The sequence below is a fragment of the Patagioenas fasciata genome, chromosome 2 (genome assembly GCF_037038585.1).
Source record: "Patagioenas fasciata isolate bPatFas1 chromosome 2, bPatFas1.hap1, whole genome shotgun sequence".
Lineage (NCBI taxonomy): Eukaryota > Metazoa > Chordata > Aves > Columbiformes > Columbidae > Patagioenas > Patagioenas fasciata.
Window position 1 is genome coordinate 42907572 of NC_092521.1, and position 20408 is coordinate 42927979.

Consider the following 20408-nt stretch of genomic DNA (forward strand, 5'->3'; position numbering starts at 1 on the left):
GACAATCAATTCTTTTTGTTTCACATTCAGAACAGATATATTTTGTTCACATTAGGGAACATATGTAAATTTGGCAATTTCCTTTGCCTAATTTTCCAGAGGTAAAGATAATGAGTAAATTTGACCCGCAAAGACAAGTGTAAAATAAAATGGGGATGAAAACTGAGTATTCTTTCAGAGGATTTAATAAACAGTCAAAAACACCCCAACTGTGCAATCTAGAGCTACTTTTAAGAGCCTATCCAGATTCACCAGTTATATAAAAGACATAACTGGAAATTAAGCAACAGCAGCAACAAAACTAATCAGTATTACAGAACTGTCATGGTTCAAATCCAGCCAGCAGCTCAGCCCCACACAGCTGCTCGCTCATCACCCCTGACTAGTGGGATCAGGGAGAGAATAAGAAGAGTAAAAATGAGAAAACTCATTGGTTGAGATAAAGACAGTTTAATAGGTAAAGCAAAAGCCATGCACACAAGCAAAGCAAAATAAAGGATTCATTCACTACTTCCCATGGGCAGGCAGGTGTTCAGCTGTGGTGATTAGAAATGATGCACACCAGGACGCAGACAGAGATTCACACACAGACAGAGATCTTGTTCAGGAAGGAGCGCAGAGCCGGGCAGAGCAGAGAGCTGAACCAGGATGAAGCCTTCTTTATTAGTCAGTGACAATTTATAGGACTTACGGATACGGACCTGGACTAAGATGTTACATAAGATGTTTTTCCAATAATTGTTATTAAAAACACACCACACTGATGTTATCTTTGTTTCAGTTACGTTCCCACTCATTCACAGACCAGGCCCAAGGACATTCACACATCATACATATGGGGGCGGTTTTCCGACCCGAGATATCATTCTCACTGGCCTGGGCTATCACTTCTTACATTCATAAAAACCATACTTCTGTATAATCTGTCCAAGGTCCTTTAGCTGGAACTGCTGTTCCCACATTCAGCCATCTTCAGGAAAGCTGGGCTCCATCATGCCTAACGGTTACTTGGGAAAGCAAACACCATCACTCTGAAAGTCTCCCCCTTCATTCTTCTTCCCCCACCTTTATATGCTGAGCATGATGTCATATGGTATGGAATATCCCTTTGGTCAGTTGAGACCAGCTGTCCCAGCTGTGTCCCCTCCCAGCTTCTTGTGCACCCCTAGCCCACTCGCTGGTGGGGTGGGGTGAGATGCAGAAAAGGCCTTGACTCTGTGAAGGCACTGCTGAGCAATAACATTTTCTGTATTATTGATTGTGTTTCCAGCACAAATCCAAAACATAATCTACTACGAAGAAAATTAACTCTATCCCAGCCAAAACCAGCAGAATAACACACTAGAGGAAAAGAGAAATAGATAGGAGCAATATGAACTGGAAGATATGAAACACTGAAAAGCTGAAGTCCATAGCCAGTCTAGGCAAGGGTCAGTTGCTCTTTTGTTCCCAAAGTCTTAGAACTAACACTGTGCCTATAACAAGGTGTTGAAAATTTTAATGACATGAAAATTATCTACTGTTAACTAAGAAAGTTACCAGACACGCAGATAATTTAAGTAAGTCCAGGTACCTTGGGGTTGTAAATCATGGTCCATTAAAGTTATTATCAATACAAATCTTAAAATCAGGGAAACTTAAGAAGAGTGAAAGAGTACTAATGTTAGGGTAATGTTCAAAAAGGACAAACAGATGAAACTGCTTAATCTATAATTTGATGTGATGCCTATATCACACTTTTTCTTTACAAAGCTAACAGTTAAATTCTGTCAATACAGCTAAAAGGCTTAACACAGCTAATGTTGCTCAGGAAGGTTCTGTGAAAATGGATCCAAACCGGTAAATTTTAATTGATTGGGATTACATATTTGAGGAAACAAAACACATACTGCTTACTGAAGTCAGTTCCTTCACTGTTAAAGCAGGGACAATATAAAACTGTATACAGAAATCCGATTTTGTACGTACAGTGTAAAAAAATATAAAAAATCAAACCCCAAATGAGTCTTCGAGGAAAGAATTCTCTTCCCATTTGGGTGTGGGAAGGGGAGGGGTGGGAAAGGAAGTATTACAGTTTTGATATATTTTTCATTCTTTCCTGTGCCAAAATAATTATGCAGGTATTGATCTCTATTGTCTCTAACTTGCTTATTTCAGTCGAAGAGAGTAATTTGTAATTAGCAGATATTTTTATGTTTTAGTTTCCATTTTGGTGCCCTTCATACATTGGAGTAAAAATACAATGAATACAATCATTTTAGAAATGTGTTTTAGAAAGACATTAGTTTAAGAGCTTTTGATATTCTTAACTTCAAAATAGCCTGCCATAATCTCTGCCTCTCTAAACAATTCCCTGCCTATACTGATTTGAACAATCTATATATACTTTTAAAATGATACTTTTTTAAATGATATGATTAAACCAGCAGTCATCTGAGTTGCTGTATGGGAAAGCTCAAGTGCAGAGCAAATTCCAAAGCTGCAAAGCCCTGAAAGAGGATTCTTCCAACACCCACGCCCAATCTCATCAATGAATATAAAATAGTTCCTAAGAATAGGTAATGAATGCAAGTGCATTCAGAATAGGCAGATTTTTTTTTTTTCAAATGATTTAAAACTTAGTTTAAATTAGAATACTCCTACAGTATCTTTTAAAATAATATAACTAGGTACTTAGGAAGGTTTGATAGGTGTAGTCTCTTCTGGAGATGCAAAGAATCAGCAGTTTACTCAGTTCATAATTTCAGTTTATTCTATTAAATTAAGTCAATGACTAATTCTTTGAATTGAGGCTCTGGGAGTTCAAAAAAAATGATGGTTTTGTTTCTATTCCATTCAGAAATAAAAACGAAACAAAAAGGGCTGAATGCTATAAGTTACTAGAACAAAGGACAAAAAGTTAATTCAATGTGTTAATAGATGATATTTTCATCTAACAATTCATGTAAGCACAAAGTGGGCTTTATATATTTGCTTTAAGGTTCTTGGTAGTTTAGTTAAGCAATAAAATATAATAAATGAAAAGTTTCTGCATCTTAAATTTTCAGTTTGTGTTGATGTAGAGACTGGGGAGGAGAGGGAAATTTACATGCTTCTTTAAAAAGGCAATTAACAAAATGCAAAAAACCTCCAGATGTCTAAATTAGCAGCTTAGATTAAATATGATCATGCTTTTCTAGCCTTTAAAAAATAGATTGCACATTAAAATCTAAATATAGGAGTGGATGTAGCCTAGAAGCGTCTGAGTCTGTCTCACTGGCGTGCCTGATGAGGTACATGTCCAGGCTGGCTGCTGTGATGTTGGCTGGCTTGTGGCCTGGGGTTTCAGCTGGAGATGCCCCAAATCCCTGTTCCTGACACAATACTGCCATTTGTAGCTGGCTTTCTGTACTGGCCCAGGGGTTATAATGAGAGACAAAGTTCACTGCTGGGGCTAAGGGAGGAGCTGAAGCCTCACAGGTATTCCTACACCCCTTGGTTTATAAATTCCGTCTTTGTGGTTACCGAACCAGAAGAGTGACTGATGTAAATCATGAACAGATCAGAGTATGTTACTGGTGAACAGAAAGACCATTAGATACTTAGAATGTTATTTTGCAAATGGGAACAGTATATCCTGTGCTACAACTGTAAAAAGAAAAATAAATCAGGTTGCTAGCAACATATGTCAAATTCATTCCTGGTATAACTTCTTCAACTGAAATATCTGCTTCTGTAATTAATTTTATCACTTGCAGGAATTAGACTTAACATTTAAAACTATGAAAGTATATGTGAACATGACTTCAGTGCTTAATATTAAAAAGCAAAGCTGCTACACAGTAAAAAATGGGAACTTTACACTCATATATTCAGTAACGCTAGTACAATAGTACCTTTCTATAAGTTCAGTATTACTGGTGTTCCATGTGGTCTTCAGTGCGTTTTGTTTGGCCTCATTGCATTCAGTATCGTCTGTGTGTTGTGGAGAGGTGGTGGTGTGGGAAGGGTCAGCTGCTACATTACACAAATGGGGTCTCTTTAATCAAAATGTGCTACAGGGGACTTTTATAAGATTATTTAGGTTGTGTGTTTTCTCTTTAGAGCCTCTGTTCTTAACCACTTCTGAGGGTATGTCCACTCTATTTTATTTGAGGTTTAAACATCCTTTATATATTTCTGCCCAGGACCAAGAACTGATGTCATGACCTAAACGTTAAATTGAAAGTAACCATCCCCTTCCTTGCGAGGAGCTTGCTCAATAAACAAGAAAAATCACTTATGAATTCAAAACCTGTGTAGTCAGAATTACTGAAACATATTGGGAAGCCACACAATGTTCAAATCACTGGTTAGGAATGATCCATAAAGGCTCAGAGGGAGTGGTGTGCTTTCAAAAATGGCATCAGCTGTGCCTGAGTCATTGGCCATTCAAAAACAAATTACTGAGAGCTTAGGTACCAGAGCTTAGGCTACATCAAAGGATAATCAAAGTTCTTGAAGTATCTCTCCCTAACATGCAGGAGATTTTGTGTTGTTGGAGACTGGTGTTTACTTTGTAGATTCCAGTTCAGAGCTGTAATACATACTTTGTGCTTTAAAAAATATCAGTTTTTTAAAGTGATTAAATTGTTCAGTTGTAGGAAAACCTACATTGAAAATGAACACTTGTTCAAGATCACAAGGTACTACAAAGCCTCAATGGAGAAGGAAGGAACTTGCGTTTAAAACATCAGCAGGGAAGTGAGTGCAGCTGTTTCCAATATTAAAAAAAAAAAAAAAAAAAAAGATAAAAAATTAAGGGAAGTTGCTGAAGACAGCAACTGTAGGGGAAGCAGAAGTACACAGGGAATTTATGGCAAGTAGAGCTAAAGAAAATAGGAAGATGTGGTTTTTCAAGTACATTTGGCACTAAATAAATACTGACAGTATTGGTCAGTGCTGGCATAGCAGATTACAATCATACAGAAAGATTGATATGTTACTTCTCTGCTTGGTACTGAATCTTTCTGACCCGGTGTTATCAGCTTAAGAGGGCTGCTTGATGGAGAAGTATTAGACATGAACTATAGGAATAAACTCTTAAGAGCAGAACTCAAGAGGCTTAGTTTATTTGGTGCCTTGGAGAAAACTACGGGGTCTTAAGGAACCACATATGAACAGACTTCTCCAGAGAGAAACACATAACAAATGGCTGACAGTGAAACTGCTCAGTTGCTGTGATAGCAGGATGGTTAATTAGGCACTGTAATCCTTGAAAATATAGATTCATGTTCTTTTTTTTTTTTTAAACACATTGTAAATAAACAGGAATTTTCACAGTCTTGTCCCATTTGTTTTTGGAAGAAAGCAGAGTGCTCAGACGAATTCCTACCTCCTAATTTTCTTTTGGAATTGAATGAACTCAATAATTTGTTTTGGTTTTCGCTAAAACACTATCTCTCAAAAAAGCCTTCTTGATTTCAAGAAATCCGCCATCCCCACAGTTTGTATTTGCTAATCAATCATGCTTCCTATTTTTTATAATTCTGTTTTACAATTGGAATTTTTAATTATAAATCACATTTACAGTATTCAGTTAAATATACAAAATCTATTGATAAGTGCATATTTAAATTAAAAGCAGCAGAGTCATTGCAGTAAACTAAAAGTGGTCATGAATGCAACAGCTAAGGCAGAATGGACTACTATACTCAGGTGCTAGGTTGTATATAATTTGACAATAATTTGGGGAATGAATACTCCTATCAGATAAATCAATTTTGAGATTGGCTATAAGAAAGAGATAGTAATCTGCAATTGAAATAGATTTACCTATTTATTTCTTATTGGGTTCTATATGTACACTGTGTCTTAATTTTGCATATGAATCTACTTCCAGCCATGGCAATGGTAACAGCCCTGGAAGTGCTAACAGGCTCTGTGACTTTTTCTGCCTCTCCAAAGGGGCCTAGCTATCCCTTCTTAAGGCCAAGTCCGACATGGCACAGCCATGGGACCTGCTGGCAGGACGCAGTGCTGTGGCTGCATCCCCTTTGCTCAGGAGCTGCACTCAAACTTCAGCCCTTGGCCCTTTTTTGAGCTATGTTGCAGCTTTGACTCCATTGATCCAGCTGCACTGTGCTGGCTCTACCCCAGACCTGCCCTGTCACCATGGACTTGTCTGGCAGTCACTGAACTGGTGGCTGAACTGGGTTTTTGTCACCAGACTTCACTCTCGGACTGTGGGAGTGTGCCCCTTTTCCAAGCCAATGGCCCCTGCAGCCTGTTCCTTTTGCTCCTTGACTACTGCTGCATAAACATGTAGTTTAAAAGAGACACATTCTTTGGTAAACCAAATTTAGCACCCAAAATTAAAACCACACAAGGAAAACATACTTAAACCTTCTTGTCTGTTTTACAGAATGTGAACAAAATACACAGGTGAATCCTGAACAGTATGTGGAAAGAATAACAACCTATATTTGGTACAGCACTTTGAAAATGTGAAGAATTAACAGTACATCTGATTTAATGCTTCCTTTTCATATATCCTGCAGCAAAAAAAAATCTTCATAAAATATTGCTTTTTCAGGATGGAAGTGCTAAATACAATGCTAAACTTTTGTTTTTGTTCAGATAGCTTCATGAAAAAAAACACCCTATAATTAGTTGCTTGGCGTGAAGTGTCTCTGGAACACTTTGAGAGGAAGTAACATAATGAAATGTTACCAGAACAAGCCAGACCAACCTGCTCTGCTGGCAGCATTTTGCTTACTGCCCAGATCCTGCTTCAGTCCTGCCTGAGCTGCCTCTCAAATCAACAGTTTTCCCACACATGCTGTAAAAAAATCCTGGAGTCTCATTTCATGCAATTGCTGAGAGCTTGACTGGCAGAGGTGCTTTGCCAGAAAACTACAAGCCCTGTTGGCACTGCAGCTTCAGTGTTTGAATAGTTGCTGCTGCTTCTCTTGCTGATCTATCAGCTCCTCAAACTGTAAGAGGTCACTCTCAGTAGTATCTCCTCAAGACAAGTTTAATGAGGCTCACTGGTCCTTCAGGATTACTAAACCTCAAAGTTACTTTTTTACCTCTGCCTTACCTCTCTGTTTATAGCATGTACAGCACTTACTTTGTGAAGTTCTAACTGGATGTCATTCCCTTCGCACTAAAGATTAGTCCATTATCTTCAAAGAATTTGTGAAGGAGAAGACCATTTTAGGAGATGCAAAAAGCAGCAGCAGACATCTGTAGAAGTAAAACAACACTTATTTTGACATAATCAGTGTTCTATGACACAAAGCTGCCTTGAATTGCTTTGTAGGTGATATTTGCCTCAGTTCCTGTGCTATCCGGAATGGATGAGGAGGCAAATAAAGAGAGAAACAGAAAAGCCCATCTCATTAACAGATGGCTAAAGGATTGGTGCCACCATAAAAATTTTGGTTTTTTTGACCATGGGGCAAACTCCATGGTACCTAGTCTCATGAAATCAGATGGGCTTCATCCCTCTGGGAAGAGCAAGAGGACTATAGCCCATAAGTTGGCAGCACTGATCAAGAGGGCTTTAAACTAGGTTTGAAGGGGGAAGGGATTGAAACTGGGCTCTCCAAAGATCAGCCTAAGGACAAAAAGCCTGAATTAAGAGTGAAATCAGCAGCCCACTTGAAGTGCATGTACACTAATGCACGCAGTATGGGCAACAAACAAGAGGAGCTGGAAGCCATCGTGCAGCAGGAAAGCTATGACATAGTTGCCATCACAGAAACGTGGTGGGATGACTCGTATGACTGGAGTGCTGCTATGGGTGGCTACAGGCTCTTCAGAAAAGACAGGCAGGGCAGGAGAGGTGGAGGGGTGGCTTTATATGTTAGAGAGTCTCTTGACTCTGTTAAACTTGAGGTCAGTAGTGACAAGGTTGAGTGCCTGTGGACCAGAATCAGGGGCAAGTCCGACAAGGCTGATGTCCTTGTGGGTGTCTGTTATAGACCACCCGACCAGGATGATGAAGGAGATGAATTATTCTACAAGCAGCTGGCAGATGTCTCAAAATCGACAGCCCTTGTTCTTGTGGGGGACTTTAACCTGCCAGATATCTGCTGGGAGCTCAATACTGCACAGAAGAGGCAGTCTAGGAATTTCCTAGAGTGTATAGAGGACAATTTCCTTCATCAGCTGGTAAATGAGCCTACCCGGGGTAAGGCCTTGCTAGACCTACTGTTTACAAACAAAGAAGGGCTGGTGGGAGATGTAGTGGTTGGCGACCGCCTGGGGCATAGCGACCACGAAATAATAGAATTTTCAATAGTTAGAGATGCAAGGAGAGCCACCAATAAAACCTCTACACTGGACTTCCGGAGGGCAGATTTTTGCCTATTCAGAAGTCTAGTTCAGAGCATACCCTGGGAAACAATGCTTAAAAACAAGGGGGCCCAGGAGGGTTGGACATACTTCAAGCGGGAGGTTTTGAGGGCACAGGATCAGGCTATACCAGTGCGCCGAAAGGCTAGCCGACAGGGAAGACAACCGGCTTGGCTAAACAGGGAGATTTTGAAGGAAATCAGAAATAAAAAGAGAGTTTACAGACTGTGGAAAAAAGGGCTGGCTACCTATGAAGAATTTAGGAAAATAGCTAGATCGTGCAGGAAAAAAATCAGGGAAACAAAAGTGCAGTTTGAAGTTAATTTGGCCAATTCTGTTAGGGATAATAAAAAGTCCTTCTTTAAATATGTTAATAACAAAAGGAGGGGCAAGGAAAACCTCCATTCTCTACTGGACTTTGAGGGAAATATAGTTAACAAAGATGAGGAGAAAGCTGAGGTACTTAATACCTACTTTGCCTCAATATTTACCAGTCAAACAGATGGCCCTCAGGATAACTGGCCTCTGGAGATGGTTGACAGGAATAGGAAGCCAAATAGTCCCCTTGTATTCCAAGAGGAAATAGTTGGTGGCTTACTGAGCCATCTGGATCCTCATAAGTCTATGGGACCAGACGGGATCCATCCTAGGGTGATGAGGGAGCTAGCAGAAGAGCTCGCCAAGCCGCTCTCCATCATCTTCCAACAGTCTTGGCTCACTGGGGAGGTCCCAAATGATTGGAAACTGGCAAATGTTACCCCAATCCACAAAAAGGGCTGCAAAGCTGACCCTGGCAACTACAGGCCTGTCAGCCTGACCTCGGTGCCTGGCAGGGTGATGGAGCAGATCATCCTGAATGCAATCACACAGCACCTCCAGGATGGACCAGGGATCAGACCCAGCCAGCATGGGTTTAGGAGGGGCAGGTCCTGTCTGACCAACCTGATTTCCTTTTATGATCAGGTGACCCACCTAGTGGATGAGGGGAAAGCTGTAGATGTGATCTATCTAGACTTCAGCAAAGCCTTTGACACTGTCTCCCATAATATACTCCTTCAAAAGCTGATAGCCCATGGCTTGGACAAGTGCACTCTCTGCTGGGTTAAGAACTGGCTGGAGGGCCGGGCCCAGAGAGTGCTGGTAAATGGGGCTGCATCTAGCTGGCGGCCAGTCACTAGTGGTGTCCCCCAGGGGTCAGTGTTGGGTCCAGTCCTGTTTAACATCTTTATTGATGATTTAGATGAGGGGATTGAGACCACCATCAGCAAATTTGCTGATGACACCAAGTTGGGGGGCAGTGTTGACCTGCTGGAAGGCAGGAGGGCTCTGCAAAGAGATCTGGATAGACTGGAAAAATGGGCTGATTCCAATGGGATGAAGTTCAACAAGGCCAAGTGCCGGGTCCTGCACTTTGGCCACAACAACCCCCTTCAGCGCTACAGGCTGGGCACAGAGTGGCTGGAGAGCAGCCAGACAGAAAGGGACCTGGGCGTACTGATTGACAGCAAGCTCAACATGAGCCAACAGTGTGCCCAGGTGGCCAAGAAGGCCAATGGTATCCTGGCCTGTATCAAAAATAGTGTGGTCAGCAGGACAAGGGAAGTGATCCTTCCCCTGTACTCTGCATTGGTGAGGCCACACCTGGAGTATTGTGTTCAGTTCTGGGCCCCTCAGTTCAGGAGGGATATTGAGGTGCTGGAGCGGGTCCAGAGAAGAGCAACAAGACTGGTGAAGGGACTTGAGCACATGACCTATGGTGAGAGGCTGAGGGAGCTGGGGTTGTTCAGCCTGGAGAGGAGGAGGCTTAGAGGTGACCTCATTGCTCTCTATAACTACCTGAAGGGAAGTTATAGTCAGGTGGGAACTGGTCTCTTCTCCCAGGCAGTTAGCAATAGGACAAGGGGACATGGGCTTAAACTCTGCCAGGGGAAGTTTAGGCTGGATATTAGGAAGAAGTTCTTTACGGAAAGAGTGATCAGGCATTGGAATGGCCTGCCTAGGGAGGTGGTGGACTCACCGTCTCTGGAGGTTTTTAAACTGAGATTGGACATGGCTCTTAGTGCCATGATCTAGTAAATGGGCTGAAGTTGGACCAAGGGTTGGACTTGATGATCTCTGAGGTCTTTTCCAACCTAGCCAATTCTGTGATTCTGTGATTCTGTATTGTATTTCTCATTACATTACATCTGCTCATCATAGTACCCATGTCTTCTCAGCTCCATTCACTGTTGTAGTCTGAAGTGCCAAAGATGTCTTTCAGAATGTGGGTAATTAGGACATGTTTCCCAACAAAGTGCAAAATTGGAGAGTGCTTGTTTATCACGTGATGCACGGTGGCAACTGGGGGTACTGAAGATGTGTTTACTTTCAAAAGCTTGGCAGTGGTATTTTCCAATAAACAATGTCTGTACACGCTGGGACTGTTCAACATTGTCTTTAACATGACAGACAAGCAGAAAGCTCTTCAACCTGACAGCAACAGCTACTAAGAGCATACTGTGCAAACGAGAAGCCTGATCCAGCTTGTGAGGAATAGTAGAGTTATAATCTGGTGAAACAGAAGTGAAAAATACAATTAGATGAAGAGTCATACGTATGAAATTTCAGACAGGTTGAAGAGGAAACTTTAACTGAAGGAAAGAAAATGCTTTATATAATGAGCCTAGCTATTTTACTAAATGCATGTGTCCTGTGGGCTAAAAAAAATATGCCAGTGCTCTCTTTTGCACTCCTCTCTGATGTGATTGCTTCATATTCTGGTCAGAACATCACGCTTTGAATTTCTCCTATTCCCTGACCTGCCCCCTACAGCATATGTTATGGAAGAAGAGGCCATGTGAGGCATCAGATAAGGTATGACCCAGCTGTCTGCCATCCTCACAGGATCTTTACTGGAAGATATCTGTAACTGCAATGTTGTCATCCCTACCTGTGGTTCTGAGTGAAACATGCTGCTTCCTCACACCCCTCTCCCATCAGCTCTTCCCTGTTTATGTGGTTATGTCCTCATCCCAAAGAAAAGTTCCGCAGACAAAGCAACCTATAACGAGAAAAATCTGAAAGTGACATGTGTGAGGTTCGCTTTCGTTTTCTCGGGACAGGAAGACGAGACCGGTTCCTATCCCACGGCTTACACTCTGCTTTGTGTCCCAACTTGTGAGCACTCACAGGACCCGTCCTTCAACACACAGGGAGGGAACGAGAGGAGCTCGATCCGGATGGTGAGTACACTCGGCGCCTCCCTCTCCCGACAGAGAAGGGATGAATTTAAGGTTTGTTAAACGCGGAGGCGCGCTGCTGCCCGCCCCGTTATCCGTGTGGGGGTGAAGCCTGGTCAGCCTGCGGCCCCGAGTAGGGGCGACCTCCGAGCGGGCATCCCGCAGGGCGGTTAACGGCCGCCGCTCGCGACCACCCCCCACTCCGCGCTTCAACTGTCCGCGGCGTCTCCCGGGGTGAGCCCGAAGGCGTGACTTCCGCCTCCCCCGGACGCACGCGTTACCGCCGCTTCCGCCCCGCGATTCCTTCTCCGGGCCGCCCTCTCCCGGCATGCACTCGCGCCGGAAGCGGCTGACGACAATAACAAACATCGGCGGCGGCTGCGCCAGGAGTCCCCGGCCCTGCGCTCCCTGGTCCGCCCGCCGGCCCTGCACTGCCGCTCCCGGCCCGCCGCCTCTCCTCGCCCGGGCGCGGTGACCGCTGAAGTGGTCACCGCCCCTGAGAAGCCACTGGGCCCGGCCGCGCGGGAGAGGGGGGTGGCGCGTCGCTGCCACTGCAAGATGTACGGCGCTGCCGCGGGAGCCTCGGGTGAGTGCCGCTGGATAAGGCGCGGGCTCCTTCCGCCGCCCCGCGCCTCGTTTCGGTCCCTCCCAGCAGGAGGGAGGGCGGAGACCCCCGGCGGCGGGGGCTCCGTTACTGAGAGAACGGCCTTGGCCAGGAGTGGCGGTCCCAGCTCTGGCCGCAGGGCTGCACCTGTGGGGCGGGCGACAAAGAGCTGGGAACCGGGGGCGGGAAGGGCCGGAGAAGACGGGGATCCCGCTGCTGGCTTCGGTCCCGGGCTGGCGGGGTGACCCTAGCGCAGCCGGCGGGAGGGGGCGGGGGTTGGCGGCTCCCGACTGGCTGGGAGTAGCGCCGGGCGGGCCGGGGTGCGCCCTCCTTGCCCAGGCTCCGCTGCCAGGGCGAGGGATTCGCGGTGAAGTTACTCCAAGGAATGACTCAGCCTGGCTGCGCCTCTGTGCCCGTGGTCGGGCGAGCGCCTTGTGTTTACAAACGTTGTCCTGCCTTTCCCTCGGCTGTTTACTTATTTCTGCTCCCGAGGAAGCTTATGTCATGTGAGGAATTTTTCCGTCGGTTTCTCGTTGTTGTTTTCGTGTACACTCTCAGGCTATTCTCTTGATCCGTGCTTGCGTTTCCTTTTCGGTGCCCCCCAAAGTTCTGCCTGACAGTGATCCATATTTCTAATGCTACTATGGTGGAAAAATTAACTGATCTTTTTAGCACTAGTGTTTATTACTGGACTTCTAGAGATGAAAATCATTTCTGAAACTGAGATACTTGGAACAGACCTAAAAATGTTAGTTTAGTTCTCTTATAGCTGTATATTATTCTTATTCTTCTTATTAATTTTTTTTTTACTGTGTCACTTGATTATTGTCTGAAGTAATTAAGTGGTATGTTTTGTCCCTGAGCTTTTTTCCATGTTTTGTATTTAAAGCTTTCACCTTTATTTCTTTGTTGGGAGAGAATGAGGGGTTCAAGTATTTTTTTTTTTTTTTTCTGCCACTCATGTAACTTTTTGTTGGAAGTGGCTATTGACTTTGTGGAAGAACTTAAAATTATGAAGTTATTTGGTTGATTGCAGGGTAAAATGTACCTCAGCAGTGCTGGAGAAATAGTGAGGATGGAAAAGCATGCTTCTTACAGTTTAAGTTCATACAGCTGGGAAGTACTGTGAGGAATGCTAGACACTATAAATACTTCATAACAATAAAGAAAACTTGTGCACTATCGTGGTATATTTAATTTGTGAACTTTAAAAATGATTAATATCTAGTACCTTGGGAAGTTTTTAGAAGATAAGGAAAGGGCTCCACTGTTATCTAGTGTTTTAATATAAAGTTTAGTGACAAGAAGCAAATATTATCAAGAATGAAATTAGACGTTTAAACATCATTAAGTTTTGTTTAAATGAGAGTGTGCAGGGGATATATTTGTACTTATTCTAAATGCTGTTTGGAACTCAGAATGGCTGTATTTTATTATATTGGGAGTAGAAAAGAAAACTTGCTGAAGAATGTGAGGTACGGGACTTCAACTGTGACACTTACAGAGCTGGAAATACAAATGGAAACTTTTGAGATAATGGATTAGTATAAGATAGACCTAATTGTGCTTTGGAAGGATATTATTATTGTACACTTTGTACAAGTAGTTGTATATTTTTTAGATTAAATAAAAACGCAAAAACCTATGCTGTATTGTGTTGATCTAGTCTTGTGCTCAACACAGATTTTGGTTAGGAGTCTCTGAGGTCATATTTGAGGGGCTGGCTCTCTCCCCATGTCATGTTACCACATTTATAATTAGAAGTGTGTGCAGCAGACTTGCACTCTGTCTGGAGAAGAGAGCAAGGGGTATTTTGAGGGCTTCTGTAGCGTCAGTTTAAAAGATTTTTTGATCCTTCCATGTTGTCTGAACACAGCTAAGGTTAGTCTTGCAAAAATTAAGGTGAAAACTATTATACATTTCTTTGAATTTCAGTTAATTGGGTTAAGCAGGGGGTGAGTGTATGTAGGGGGATAGAAGTAGCCCGTGATGATTTGTTTCTTTTGATAAGAGAGTAGCAGTTACAGCAGGATTGTTTGAAAGAATTTTTTTTATAGGTTATCCTGTGGGGTAGGTTGTTATCAGTGTGTTCTTAAGTCTTTATTTGGCTTTACGCTAGCAGTTAGCTTCTGTGGAGGACTGGCTCAGAGTGGTGTGAAGCTCTCAAGAGTTTCATTGCACAGGTTGGGTTCATTCGCATATTGTGTAAAGTAAGTCAAAATGAAAGACTAGCGTGCGTACCTGGCTGTCACTTGAGCTGCTTCAGAGTCATTTGGGAAGTGTCCAAGCAGTCATGTGCCTTCTTCTGCATATGCATTTTGCTCAAGAAAGTTATGCTCCTGATTTTGGTCCACAGCTCAGTGACATATGAGGAGTTTAGGAAGAATGATAAAAAATAAATTTTTAATACCTTTCTGCTTTCAAGGACCCTACTAATAGTTAGCATTCTGATGCAAAGTTGGTAATCAGTATTATTGAGTAGCCAACACTTGATTACAACATGCCAACTTACATAATAATATTGCATTATAGTGTAGTATCTAATTAAATGCACTGATACCAAGCAGGCAAAAAAAGTAGAATTAAAATGTAAATTACTAATATAATTGCTAGAATTACAATCTGTCTGTTTTGCAGCTGATGTATCAATAGTGATTTCAGTGTACAAGTCGAAAGATCCTCACATGAGCTCTTTGTCGTAAAAGCCTACAGCATGATTAATGGTGATAGAGAAATTGCAAACAGTTATTTTTGTGAGCTAATTAGGATTCTGTGGTTACTGTGGGGGTCACTTGTCTACGAGTTAATTCATATTGCAGATCTACTTTTAATTTAGTTTTGATTTCAGTTGAAAGAGAAGTTGGAAGACATCATGGCCATATATCAGCCATTTCTGTCCCCATTTGTAAGCAGGGTTGGAAGTGGATATACTTTGGTGATGTGTTTTCTAGCAGTATTTGAGCATAATTATGTTGTTAATAACACATATGTAGTATCTAAATTCTTGGCACATGTTGATAGAAATTTTGAAAGAAATTTATTAATACATAGTGTTCATTCAGGGACTCGGATGGAGGTGGCTACTGTTGGCTGGTCAGGAGAACCACCTGGAGTGTCAGGGTAATTCTTCCTTGTCTTCTGTCCATCTCCAGGTGTGTATTTTACTTTCATTGTTCAGGTTTGCAGTCCAGGGTTCCAGTAGGGTTCTTAACAAAAACTACCAGCTCAAGCCACAGCTAGCGTAGCTTTTTACATGCGTTTGAGATGTTGACAGTTTGTTTTGGGAGCAGAATTTTGCAGCTGGGCCTGCTGTTTTTATCGCATCAAGGTGAAATTATTACAGTGTGCTATATATAATTCTCTAGCAGTTTGTGCATCTAAAAAACTAGCTGTTGTCAAATGTAGTAGCCTGCTTTCTATGTGAAATGACTGAAATATTATATGAATTCCTCTCTGACCTCTATTGATTACCTGTTGATTGAAAGTAAAGTCTAAAACTGCTTTGTTGATTGGTTGAGTTCTGAATGTCTGCATCTGGCTAGCTGGGTAATGCCATAGGTCCAATAAGCAGACTGATATTTGAATATTTGAAAGTATCTCTGCTTAAGGAATGTTCTAATGGATCTCTGACTTCAGAATGTGCTTTTATGTTCTTGTTATGAAAGAGCTTATATTTTCTTACCTCCTAAGACTTATGTTTGAAACAGTATTTTTGCTTTCTCAGGACAATAGGCAAGTTTTGGTGGTGGGCAAATAGTGTTCGGTATTTCAAGTACCTTTTGTTTTTATCTGGAGGTATTAGGTGAAACTAATGCCTATATGATAGAAGCACAATACATCAATCTTCATTATTATTTTTGAAGGTGTGTTTGAAAGGCCGGTATGCTGGTTTCAGTTTGAACAGATTGAAGGCAGTGTGTATTTTAGAGATAGAAAGCAGCATTGAGAACTAATTAAAGGAAAAGTTTTACATCTACCATGGATTTAAAAATCAAACCACTCTTAGCAAAGCTATAATATGAATTCTGTTAAGAATGGCATTTTGCTGAGATCTGATTTCTGTTAACATTTCAGGTAGTTGTTCCTAAATTCCCAAATTAGTGCTCAGGTTTTCTTTTGTTAACTGACTTATCTGCCACTTTTTTGTATGATTGAATATGTTCATGCTGCATTCTGTGAAATATGCTCTTCTGTCTATTATGTACGTTGTAGATATGGCTGCAGTGATTTTTTTTGCTCTTTATCATTTGAATGGTGATGTTTTCCTGATACTGCAGAGACTCTAAATGTTTATCTCAAATTTTATTTTGGATTTATTGATGTCAGATCGCTCTGCTGATATGTCAAAATTGTGGATGTTTGATCCTTATTTAGTATAGTTGTGGCTAGGATAGACAGTTCATACTGACAAAATGATGCTTTTATTTATACAGTTTTCCCTCCATCCTCCAGAGTGTGTGTTTTTATTAAATACAGATGAAGCAGAGATTCTTATATGAGAATATATTGTGTAACTGGACTATCAGCTCTCTTCTAATGTATTATGCTTATGCTATAGTGCAAGTATTCTGCTAGTAAACTCAAGATGACTTCTCTATTGTAATTAAAAATATTCTTTACAAATACTTGTTGTCTACAGATTGAAAGAGACTTGATTCAAACCCAGTGAATGCTTCTTATACGAAAAATGAAAATATGACTCAAAATTCTGAATTCTGCCTGAACAAAAAGAGGGGGTGTAATGTGTAAGCTTTCCTTTACTTATGTTGTGTGAAAGACTTGGATGTAAAATACCTATACATTTAAAAATGAAGAGGTAATATAAGAACAATTTCACGTGCATGTTATGGCTGCAAACAGTACAACCAGCATTCAACAGGTAGGAGTTCAGTTGTAGTATCTCTATCTTGACCATTGTATGTGGGTTTTTATTGGTTGGTTGGTGGTGTGTGGTTGGTTCATTTTGTGTGTGTGTGAGGTTGTGTAGTTATTAAATTGGTAATATTTCATAAAGGGATTTATTAGTGCACTTTGTTAGGTGTTTTAAACTACCAAAGATTTGTCCCAGAGAGGTAAAGGATGACCGAAAATTACTAAAGACCTTCTTGAGATAAGGTAGAATTTAATATTCTTCAAACCCATCCTGCAGCTTTTCTGGTGTCTTAATACATTGCTGTTATCTTCTTTCAGACTGATGCTAATAGAGATCTGAAGGTGGTTTGGAACTGTGTAACTGTGTAACATCCAAATAGAGTAGTGAGCTGATTCATCAAAAATCCAGACATTCTTTTTGAATATGTATTCATAGGGAGGGTGGGGGTGATGTTGACTCTGCCTGTCATTGATGGTCCTCTACTCTACTTATCTGTTTAAGGTACCACTGGGGGGGGGGGCGGGGCGGGGGGAAACAACAAAACAACCAAAAAACACACAACAACAACAACAAAAAAAACCAAACAACAAAAAAACCCCAAAACAAAACAAAAAAACCCCAACAACAAACAATGATAAAAGGGGTTCATGGGTGACATGTGAATTATAAGGAACTGAAAAATGGGAAATTAGAGAAATTCCATTTTTGGATCATGAAAGTTCGAATGTTAGATTTATAAACAACCATATGACTAAGATAAATTTGAAACAATTTTGGAAGTTGCTAATCATTTGTACAGTTTACCAAGATGGTGCTGAATTTCCTTACTCCTGAAAAACTTTAATGTTATTCTGAAATGTGATTGCTTATGAATAAAAATTAAGGAAGAACGTGTCGCTTTTATGTAGGCAATCAGACTGAATCGCAAGGATCTTACATTACCTTACTGTCAATCTTTTGTTTTGTATCTATAGTGTTTTCATTGCTGTCAAATGACATTTAATCAGTCTAATTTTCTGTGCTTTCATTCTTTAAAGTAGTTCTGACCAAGTTACCTTGTAGTATCCACATAAAAGAAAAACCTCCAAACTTGTAGTATTATGATGGTGTATCTGGAGAAGGGAGGGTAGGAGAAGTGACCTCATAGTCTATAATCTGAGAAATTGTGTCCTCAATTACATCCATAGTAATTGCCCATTTTCGAGTTATTTTAGCCTGCTCTTTAAGAGGATACCGGCATTTTTTTTAATAGGTTACTGTTTAGAAGGAGTTATCTATTAATAACAGATGATGGCATGGGCAGTTAGGAATGTGAATGGTGCATTCTGGAAATTCTCACTTCTTGGATGATGGTGCTGACATTTGGTATCCCCTGTATTCCTCTTTCCAGCCTGAGTTGTCATGTAACAGGTTGTGGGGCTGTTTAGGGAACTGGATCACAGAACTAGCTCGAGCTAACAGTAACCTGTAACAGCAAATAAATCCAGTTTACTCCATAGAAGTATGGAAAGTTGCACCACTGGAAGTTGGTGCAGGGAAAGGAGCAGAAGAACTCGCTGAGGAAAGGGATTCATAAGTCTGGTGCTTTTATCATAACCAGTGTTTGTGTGGTTGTGGTCTTGATTAACCAGATAGTTAGTGAAAGAAACCTTGGTGCCAATTTGCCTGAATTTGATGTAAGAAATAAAGGAATTTTTGTTGGCCATTTCTTGCAAAATTGTTTGCAAAAGCTGCAAGATTTTACATGCTAATTATTTTTAAAGAGTACAGGGAGAACCTTTCCACCAGTATGTAGTCAGTCAGTAACATGCATAAAACTGTGAAGCTCTGCATACCCAAGAGCACCATTCTTTGCAAAGTGGATGCATTAATCTCTGCAACTGGAGGGAGATTGTCTACAAATGCGTTTGAGATGGCAAAACTATATGTTAAAAAAAAAAAAAAACTGACAAAACCTTCAGTTAACTTTGTCAAAGACCAAGTCACAGACAGCTGTGAAAAGACTGTTTCTGTTAATTACAAACAAAAAAAGAAAGAGAAAGGGTACTGTGGGCTGTTTCCTAGCAATAAGAATATCAGAAAAGCTCAGTTTCTTGTACCTGTGACCTGAAGCACAGAGATGTCACTTTGTTATATGTAAGAGATGTAGGGTTTTGAAAAATGTGTTAGAGTGTGTTTTTGGTTTTGTTTCTTTGTTTGTTTTTGTTTACTGTTAGACAAGAAAAACTTTTTTATCTGATCCATTATATGGATTGTGTTTTGACAGCTCCTCAAATTGGTGAAAAGAGCAGTGTAAATAGATGCTAACCCTCTGATCTGAAGTTTTGTAATTATATACATATGGAATAATGACACAATGCCTAATAACGTGCTTGTTGCCTCATAAACATGTTTGAAACAGTTGCTTTCCTAGAATTCACAGTATAAGTTGTCTGAACTTGTAAGAAACTGCATCGTTTTGGGCCACACCAATATCAAAGCTATTCTTTAATGCACAATGTTTTCTTACCTGCCCAGGTGCTGTTGCTTTTGATCTCTTGCTCTTCCACTGCTGATGTTGTTGAGGATCTGTGAAGTTGCTGCTGCACCTGCTTTGCTGAACGAAGAGCTTCCATGTAATTCAGCATCGCAGGAACAATAATATAACTCTTAAGTTAGTATTGTGTAAAATGATTCATCTTACAGAGGGAGAAAAGAAAATATCTCTTGTACTATGAATTACTGTATACTGAGTTACTGAGTTTTGAAATTAGGGAGTAGGGGGCTTAGGCCTGTTTCCTGGTTGCTCTGCAGAGCTGCATCTTTGTTCTTGTGTTGACTGTAAGAGACTTGCTTTACTGACCAGCAGCTGAATTTGAGAGCTGCTAACAACACAGTGACTGGTGGAGATGCTGTAATTAAGTAACCGCCTCTGTGCCTGGTGCACATCTCAACAGAGTATAAATAGAGCTCCAGATGGCACCTTGCAGATGTCAGGGATTGACAGCCTTTCTTTAAGACTGCAGAGTGGCTTGAGCATGAGGTTTATAGGCTTTGATATAAGGTGGTAATGGGAGATAGATCTCCACCTGAAATAACATGTATCTTGGTGATCAGATGTGGTCTTCTGGTTTAATATATTCTGGAGAAGTGGGGGATGAAATTATTCTCTGAAAATGGGTCAGGAGGAGCCCTACTATTTATTGATCACATAGTGTAGTTCAGGTGCCTTTTAAAGCATGTTTCCTTTCAACACTTGATTGTTCAGATGAGGGTATGCATTTACATTGTGTTTTAGAAATTAAGCCATTTCTGTTCTTGTGAAAACATTAGTAAAGAATATGTGCCTTCATAATGAGGTCATTCTGTCTGCTCTTCTGGTGCTGGTAGTAGTCTTCTGTAAAATTAAGCTATT

At 41.1% G+C, this 20408-nt stretch overlaps 2 protein-coding genes across 7 annotated transcripts in view; one reads left to right on the forward strand and one right to left on the reverse strand.

Annotated features, from left to right (window-relative positions):
- Positions 1-2725: 2725 nt before the first annotated feature.
- LOC136098500 (uncharacterized) lies at positions 2726-19641 on the reverse strand. The gene is made up of 4 exons (XM_071805497.1): positions 19524-19641; positions 11454-12622; positions 11249-11359; positions 2726-7206 (listed from the first exon to the last, which is right to left on the reverse strand). Exons 1-2 carry the CDS (start codon positions 19639-19641, stop codon positions 11484-11486), a joined length of 1257 nt encoding a protein of 418 aa, XP_071661598.1. The 3' UTR covers positions 2726-7206; positions 11249-11359; positions 11454-11483.
- RB1CC1 (RB1 inducible coiled-coil 1) overlaps positions 11993-20408 on the forward strand; it is a 76985-nt gene continuing 68569 nt past the window's right edge. For 2 of the 6 annotated variants that reach the window (XM_065830810.2, XM_065830811.2), the window contains exon 1: positions 11993-12123. The gene's annotated coding sequence lies outside the window, so the exon portion shown is untranslated. Of the gene's footprint in view, positions 12124-15203; positions 15294-16780; positions 17021-20408 lie in introns of all 6 variants that reach the window. The other 4 variants (XM_071804108.1, XM_071804109.1, XM_071804110.1 and 1 more) reach the window with 4 other exon arrangements.